The sequence below is a fragment of the Sciurus carolinensis genome, chromosome 7, assembly GCF_902686445.1.
Source record: "Sciurus carolinensis chromosome 7, mSciCar1.2, whole genome shotgun sequence".
NCBI classification, from domain to species: Eukaryota; Metazoa; Chordata; class Mammalia; order Rodentia; family Sciuridae; genus Sciurus; species Sciurus carolinensis.
The window spans coordinates 113,893,600-113,901,979 of record NC_062219.1 but is presented as its reverse complement, the minus strand read 5'-3'; the positions used below and the strand labels follow the sequence as shown (position 1 = coordinate 113,901,979).

The 8,380-nt window shown below is 59.0% G+C and overlaps 1 protein-coding gene across 1 annotated transcript; it reads right to left on the bottom strand.

Annotated features, from left to right (window-relative positions):
• Positions 1–493: 493 nt before the first annotated feature.
• LOC124988979 (gastricsin-like) lies at positions 494–7,082 on the bottom strand. Its single transcript, XM_047558856.1, has 9 exons — positions 6,972–7,082; positions 5,691–5,841; positions 5,241–5,358; positions 4,262–4,380; positions 3,713–3,912; positions 2,580–2,702; positions 1,948–2,095; positions 1,329–1,427; positions 494–684 (listed from the first exon to the last, which is right to left on the bottom strand). Exons 1-9 carry the CDS (start codon positions 7,034–7,036, stop codon positions 532–534), a joined length of 1,176 nt encoding a protein of 391 aa, XP_047414812.1. The 5' UTR covers positions 7,037–7,082; the 3' UTR covers positions 494–531.
• Between the last annotated feature and the right edge of the window lie 1,298 nt (positions 7,083–8,380).

Sequence of the window (8,380 nt, the reverse complement as noted above, 5' to 3'; positions counted from 1 at the left end):
AAATTCTGGCCAATGTTGTCTAAGAGGTGAGGAGACACACAGCTAGGTCTGCAAGTGTGCCCCCAGTCACACTGCCAGTGGACAGGTCGGTGGGTCCTGGGTCAGAGGCAGCTGTGGGTGACAAAGTGGACCAGCCGAACTCTCAGGTTGTTAGATTAGCGACCCTTTACCACAGTTACCCCACAAGGGGAAGCTGTGAAGACACTCCAACCATCGAGGAGCACAGGGCAAATGCCAAGCCTGACCTTAGGCCAATATGTCATGGAATCTCAGTGACCCCAAGAAAACTCATGGCCTCGCATATTCATCACAGTGAGACTTGCCCTGATTCCCACTTTCATCATTCCCTGAGTCCACGGACACCTTAGAGGCCACAATAAAGCTCCAAACAAAACAGGTTGACCAACATGGGATACAATTTATTAGTAGAGAAGGCCCACAAAGGAAGGCAGAATGCAGAGAGGAAGGACAGAGGGCCCCAGACAAGGTGGGGCCAAGGGAGGACGGGAGTGCAGATGTCAAGGGGCAACACTAGGCAGCAGTGGCGAAGCCCACCCTGTTGTTGGCCATGTCAAAGATGGAATAGTAGGACCTGAGGAAGACGTCCCCAAGAATCCAAAAGGGCTGGCCATTTCCTGAGGACACGTAGGTGGCCTCCAGGCCCACGAAGCAGTAGCCATCCTCCTGCTCAACACACAAAGGGAGTGCTCATTCATTTGATCACATTTGTCCTGAGCGCTGCTCAGACCTGAGTCCTGTTCAGGGTCACACATTCGTAGGGCAAGGACTGCCCCTGAGGACTCAGAGACCAGCTGGTCTGTCACAAGAGCAGGGGTTGGGAAGGATTTCCAAGTGGTACATACAGGATGGAGAGGCCTCTGCAGGGTCACCTGTTCCCATGGTGGGTACCTTTTCTTCCTAAAGTTCCCTTCTGTTCCTGCTTTGCAACAACTCAGAATGGAGGTTAAGCTCAGAGTAAGCTAACTTGGATTGCAACTTTCCCTTCCCCCTCATCATCTGTCATCCCAGGATCAGCTATTTAACCTCTCTGAACCTCCAAGGTTTCATTCCTCAAACACAATGAGAATCTCCCTCATCAAAGGCTGTGACGTCGTGACGGACAGCCTAGGCCCCTAGGCCCCGGGCTACACAATGGCTAGCCCTAGACACAGCCCCTCACCGCGAATTAAGATACCGAGTGATCATGGGGTACGCTCTTCTAGTGGGGATCATCCGAGGTGGCACGAGGAATGGCACAGGGCCAGGGGAGCGTTTCTCTGCACCTGGTCCTCCGCCCAGGCGGCTCAGCCCCAGGTAGCAGGACTTACGTTGAGGATGTAGGAGGAGGGCTGCAGAGGGAACTGCACACCGTTGATGACGAAGGTGAAGGTGGGCAGGTTCTGGACGTCAGCACAATTCACGAAAAACTGCAGAGCACAACAGCCCAGGTCCCTCATTTCCCTCCCAAGAGCACCTGCTGTGCAGCTGCTGAGCACCCAGGCCCATGTGAGCCCCAGGCCTGCTTCTGGACCACAGGGCACAGCTCAGGACAGGTGCTGTGTAGACGCCTCCTGGGTCCCACATGTGCAGTTAGAGTGGGTGACATGTGGGGAGACCTGGGAATGTTCCACATCAAGGACGCTCCTCCTGCCTGCCTGGCCCTTCTGAGAGAGGGGACACTGCCCTTTCCCTGTGGTGTCCTTTAAACACCTGCTGCCATGTACACAGGAAAAGTGGACCTGGACTCCTCACTTACTGCACATTATGTGATCATTACCTTCACCAGGACACATGGGAGGTAGAGGACATGGCCATGTGGAGACAAGAGTTGTCCCTTGTTGCTCGCTTGCTTGGCACCAAATTACACTGACAGGGGCCCACACTGCAGAAACAATATCACCACTAGACTGACCTCTCCTGGCTAGGGGACATCCGTGCCACACCCACCTGTCCATATTCGACCTCCTTGGCCCCTATAGCTTGCAGAAGGTAGCTCAGGTACTGCTGGGGCACGGTGAGCAGAGAGGTTCCTGTGTCCACCATGGCCTGGCAGCCCTGGGAGCACCAGCCAGAAGCCTCCTCCCCAACATAGAACCTGAATGGCAAGAAGAAGGCAGCCTGAACCAGCCAGGTCAGGGCGGCCGGGGGAGATCTTCCCACACTGAGCGGCGGCCACACCCGATGCAGATGGGGACCACAGACACCAGTGCAGCTAGTCCCCTGCCTCACATTCCTTTTGAGTCTATGCAAGGCCCCCTAAATAGGCTGGGAAGGAAGTTTCCAGAAGCACTCTACACCAGGGCCATCGTGTGTTAAGGGGACGTGGAACAACTTACTTGTCCCATACACCTCAGTTTCTAATCCGTGGGGTCCCGTGTGATTGGGATTCCAGATGTGCCCCCGCCCACCCCTTTCTATGGACCAGTTTTAGTACTTCTGTAGAGACCACCTGTAGCTCTGGGTAAGGGCAGGACCCAGGCGTCCTCTGTCCCAGACCCCAGCAGAGCCTGGATATGTGAGCCATGGGTGCCAGGAAGCCCAGTCCAAGCAAGTCCCTGGGACCCCCACCCCACACTCACTCCTCGATGCCGATCTGCCAGTAGAGCTCCCGCGTGACAGGGGCCCAGGAGATCTCCCCCGTGTACAGGTTGTCGTCCACGCCCCCGAAGATCACTGCTCCACCGTCCTCGGAGCCCTCTTGGCTGCAGGACACACAGGAAAGGGGAAGTGAGGGAGTGACCAAGAACAAGGTGTCTATGCTCAGCAGTCACCTTCACAGGGAAACAGAGCCTTCCCTGGATTCAGAGGGAGTTCCCTGAGGACAGGACACTGTGTCCCCCAGAATCCTGAGTGATGCACCCCACAACACACTATTCAAGGACAAGTTCTCCCTGCGGCCCCCATCCCAACACACTGGGCTGTCTTCTACCTTTGATTTCATGACATGGAGGACCCTGTCACCAGGAGCCCCACCCAAACCCAACATGTTCCTTTCCTGCTGGAAGTGGACAGGGGCAGGGCTTGGTGGAGGGGAGGGCAAGGCAGGCCAGGATTCTTCCAGAGCCTCCTCTTAGCAGTAGCAGAAGGGGGCACTCCTGGGGTTATGCATAGAGTCTACACCAGCAAAGGGTCCCGAGTGTGAGTCACAGGGTCATACTGCTGACAACTGGTTGAGGACACCAAGCCACAGCAAGAAGATGGAAATGGCTCAGACAGTAAAGGGGAAGAACGCTGGACAGGAAGGGAGAAAAGTCAGGTCCAGTAAACTGATGACCTGGCCTGCTTGTTGGGAGGGAGGAAAACTGGTTAGGAGCCAAACAAGGGCCTAGAGAGGAAGACTCCAGGCTACCTAGAGACACACGGAGGAGAGGGGACAGCAGGTCAGCATATGGAGAGAAGCACAGGACAGGCAGTGGGCTCTCAGGACCCAGAGCAGGAGGCAGGCCCAAGACCTGGGGTAACTGAGCAGCAAAACACACAAAAGAAAGTTCAGGATGCACAAGTGGTGACCATCCCAGCCAAGCAGAGCAAAGGGATGTCCAAGTGGGCTGGGGCAGGAGCAGGGGGCGGGAGAGTCAGAGGACAGGCTCTAGGACAGGTGAGGCCCAGCCACCCACTGTTGGGAAGCCTCCACGCCCCCCCAGCACTGGGCCTCAAGTGTCCAGGTCTTGGGACATGGCACTAGGTAGGGACCCACAGGGCCGTCTCTCACTTGCTGAGGTAGACGCTGAAGATGGGGCTGGACAGGGCGTCCACCCGCAGCATGCCCTGCAAGGCTGTGGTGGCGCCCCCCATGGACAGGGCAGGGTAGGCCAGGCCCATGATGCCATCGAACTGCGCATAGACAAAATTCGTCCCCGGCTCTTTCTCACTCAGGCCGAACTCCTGGTTGGGGACCTGGATGCTCTCCACCTGTGAGGTGGACAAGGTGTAGGGGAGGTGACACCCCTGACTGCCTCCATGTCCTCCAGCCCCATGTCCCGGACACCCCTCCGTGGTCCTTGTCCTTCCTCCTCTGGCCCCTCCCCACTTCCCACAGGCCTCCCTGAGCCGCCTTCTCTTCTGAGCAGCCTCCTTGGCTGTCGCCACCATGCCCAGACCTTCACATCCAGGTGTCCAGCTCCCACTGCAGAGCGCCACGTCTGTCTGGTGCAGGAGGCCGCCCTTGCCTGGCCCAGGAGGGCCCCAGGGGACTGAGGAGTCACACCGAAGTGCCCGCCCTCTCAGCCCTCATCCAGGGTGGGGGGGGCAGAGCACTCACAGTCAGGGTGTCGTAGCCGAAGAAGCCAGTGAGGCTGCCACTGCCGTACTGCAGGGAGAAGGTCTGCCCGTTGGTGGAGAAGGTGGAGGACTGGCTGGGGTTGAAGCGAGGGTGTGTGGCTGCGGAGGGAGGAGGGAGGCCCCAGCTGAGACGACGCTGCCTGGCTCTCAGGCTCCTCGGCCACACCCCACCTGTCCCTCTGCCTTGTCCTCCACCCTGAGGCTCCAGCACCCACCTGGGTCACCAAGGCAGGGGCTGACATCTTGGCCCCTGGCTCATACTACCTGGAAGCCATTGGCCCCAAAGCTCAGGTTTTACAGATACCTTGGAGGCCCGGATGATGACCTGCCTGAGGCAGGGCACCCCACACTGCTCCTCAGTCTCTTCCCACCACAACCTGGCACAGAGCCCAGTGGAAACTAGAGGAACCCACCCATTCCCAACCCCCATCCACCCAGGCCATGGGCATACTGGATGCGGAGGTGGCATGGGTGTGCCCCAGGAGGGTCCCCATGCACCAGATATCTGCCACAAGGCTTTGGCAGGAACCAGGGCAGCTAGGAAATGCTGATCCTCTGTCTCCCAAAAGGACTCCGGGACAGGGACCAGATCCAGCTTGGCTCTGCCCAGGCCCTGGGAGACACTCAGGGAGAACTCAGTGAATGGCAGAGTGGAGTGGGAGGCCTGCAGGGGAAGTTGTCTCCAGGAGGGGACTAGCAGTCCCTGAGCCAGCAAGAGGGAGGATGGGTGACCCGGAGGGGTGAGGTGGGGGCAGAGAGCAAGGGGTGCTTCCTGACCATGGGCAAGGCAGGGGGCCGCCCGAGGGCAGGGCCAGCCTCCTCCCTCTGGCTAGTGGAGGCCTGTGTCCTGCACAAGTCCCTGGTCCTCTGCAGGAGAGAGCAGCCCTCCCTGCCTGCATCCCTCAGATGCCAGTGCCCAGCCCTGCCCACGGGCCCTCCCTGGCCAGCCCAGCACTCACTGCAGGCCAGGCTCTGGCAGTAGATGGAGGGCACCCACAGGTTGGAGGAGCCGGTGTCAAACAGGACCAGGAAGTTCTGGGGTGGAGTCCCGATGCTGATCTCACCAAAGTAGGCAGCCTGGGGAGCCATGGGCAGGCTGGTAGCAAGGGAGGGAAGCAGGCCCAGGCTTCTCCTGGCACAGCAGGAGGCATAGCCCAGCCCTGGGGTGGCACCACAAGCCAGGCCCCAAACCCACAGGCCTCAGTATTGCCTGCCCAGGACAGCCACATGGTCTCTGTGGGTCAGCTGCCAGGACCCCAGGGGACCCTCCCCATGCTCTGCCCAGTGGGCCACTCACAGTGGGGACCCCCAGGCTGGCAGCACTGGCAGAAGGGAGTGGCCTCAGGGTAGGTGCACAGGGACAGCCCTGGGCAGCAGGAACAGGGACACCTGGCAGCACCAGCACTCACATCCATGTAGGTCATGGGCTCATAGAGCACGCTGAAGTCGCTGAAGCGGTACTTCTGAGCCGGGTCGTGCTTGTGGGTCCTCAGGAACTCCTCCAGCAAGCCCTTTTCCCTCATGGTCTGACGCATAGTCTTCAGCTTCTTCAGGGGGACCCTAGGGAGGCTGAGTGTCAGGGCTGGGCCTCCTCCTCCCACCTTCCAGTCTCCTTTCTTCTCTCCCCGCTGTTCCCCGCCCCCTCTCTTCCATTCCCTCTCCTGTCTTCCCCTCTCTCTTTCTTCCATACCTCACTCAGCGCCTGCCCCAAGATTCGGGGAACAAGGAACTTCCCCCAGTGCCTGCCCTCACCCCATCTCAGGGTCCTTCTCCTGCCCTGGGCCTCTGCTCTCAACCAGCCTGCAAATTCTACCCAGGAAGGGGAGAGGGACTTGGACACTGGGGCTTTCACCTCCCAGGACTTCTGGTTATATTTGTTGTATCATTGTTTCAGGTTCAGGTCTGGGATGTGACTCAGTGGGAGGACCTTTGCCTTCCTTTTGCCTGGCCTGGGTGCCATCACCAGAACCAGGAAAATGGGACAATGAAATAGACCTCAGGGTCAGCAAAGCTCACCCCAAAGAGAGTCCCTTCCCGGGTGCACTCTGGCGCCTGGTACTGCCCATAGGACACACCAGGGAGCCAGGGAACAGCATCACCCCTAGTATTTTCCATGTGGAGTTGACTGCCTGAGTGGATATAAAGCTGCATACAGGAAGGGCCCACTGCACCCTTCCCCGTGGCACAGCAGGCAGAGTGGCAGGCTGGGGTCCCGCTGTCCCCTGAGCCAGCCCACCTGCTCCACCCTGATTTTCACCACCTCCTCTTCTAGAGATTTACAGGTATTGGTGTTGGTGCTAATGTGATTTCAGCGTCTGCTGGTAAATTGGGGTCTTCAGGAAACTTCTAGGAGGGTTGCCTTACTCCTTCTCTGGAGAGGGTGGTTCTGTCTGAAGGAAGAAACCACACGCTCCTTGCAGGGGCCTGCGAGGGCACAGTCCCCCTACTCTGTCTCAGGACCGCCTCCTCTCCTCAGTCGGGGAGGATGGTGCCTCTCCCTTCCCTAGAAGCCCCTGAGGCCAGGCTCCTCTGCTCCCCGCTGAGCCCTGCCCAGCACCAGCAAGGGCAGCCTTCCCTGGTCCCAGCAGGGATTCCAGCTTGCACACAGCTGCTGTCCCCTGACTCAGCTGCTCCTGTAGCCCTCCAGGCTTCCCTGAGTGACCTGCACCCACAGCCAGGCCCACACTCACTTGACAGGTGAAGCTGACACCTCCAGGACCTGGAGGCAGAGCAAGGCCACCACCATCCACTTCATGATGCCGACTGCCAGCTGGTCACTGAGGGAGCGCCACTCTGACCTCCTCAGTCACACTGCCCTGGAGACTCAGCACTCCTCCTTTATACTCCCTGCATGTGGCCGAGTCCCTGCCTCCCTGCCCTGGCAAGCAGGACCCCAAGCCAGGTGTCCCGGTACACCATGCGCCATTGTTCCTGTGTTTTCCCCTGGACCACGGCCACAGCAGACTTCTCAACTTGTTGACCTCTCAACTAACACCAGAGGCCAGGAGGTCCGGGTGATAAGGGAGAACAAAGTCCTGGGGACGCGGTGGCGAAGCCTGCTCCTCCGCCAGGAACCACAGGCTTTGTGGGCGTTTGGGGTGAGGGCCAGAACGCGGCGGAGACAGAGACGGGCACAGGGTCCCCAGGCAGCTTGCTCAGCAGCGGCAGCAGCCTTGACCTGGGGGAAGCCGTGCTTCTTTGTCATGGGCACTGTCCCCTCACTGCAGGCAGATCCACAGCATCCCTGGTGCAGCCCACTAGGTGCCAGGAGCAACTAGTGACAGTCAGGAAAGTCTCCAGGGGTTGCTGAACGTCCCCTGGAGGGATGACATCATTGAGAACTGTGGGCTAAGGTGGGACTCAGGTCCTGGTCCCCAGCACCCCAATGTCTGAGGGGAGGGAATCGGGTTATACATGAGCGTCTCGAGCCAGTAGCTCATGCAGGGACTGTGACATGTTGGTAACCAGGGAGTCCTGGTGCTGGGGCTGGGGCTGGAGGCCTGTGGTTGGGGTCATGTGATTTGGGGTGCTTCAGAGGTTTTCAAGGTTCATAGGGGATTTGGGGAGATATTCATCCTACTTCAGCTCATGCCACACACACTCACAGGATAAGCCACCTGGGCAGTGGCTGTGACTCTGGCAGCAGAGTGCAGTGGAGCCTGGAGCAGGCGAGACCACAGGGCCACTCCTGTCCTTGTCCCCTTCTTCATTTCGTCCCTCTCCACCCCTTACAACTCTGCCCTGACCTCGGCTCCTGAAAGGACACTGTGCCCCCCTGGCCTTCAGGTGAGCTCTGGCCTGCCCCGTCTCTGGCCTCTAGGTCTGGTTATCCTGTCCCTCCCTCCATCATCCACAGTCCTACACCCATCCCCCCAACTCCCCATCCCCCTCACCACCACCTCCCCCACTTCCCATCTACAAGCTTCCCAAGGCCTGAGGTGACCTCAACCGGGACTGCCAACCTGCCTCAGAAAACTCTCCATATTGGGGTGATTGGAAAGAGTCCCTGTCAGCACCTTTCTGCCACCTTGTACCCTGCACTCAGGGCTCCAAACAGATTTATCACGCCCGTGGGCCCAGGCAGAAGGCCAGGACCACA

Excerpts from the sequence above, each read along its gene's own strand:
- LOC124988979 (XM_047558856.1), bottom strand. The coding sequence starts at position 7,036 with ATGAAGTGGATGGTGGTGGCCTTGCTCTGCCTCCAGGTCCTGGAGGTG. Across the intron at positions 3,913-4,261 it reads TCGGCTACGACACCCTGACT|GTGGAGAGCATCCAGGTCCC; the intron begins GTGAGTGCTCTG and ends TCCACCTCACAG. Across the intron at positions 2,096-2,579 it reads TGGCAGATCGGCATCGAGGA|GTTCTATGTTGGGGAGGAGG; the intron begins GTGAGTGTGGGG and ends CTTGCCATTCAG.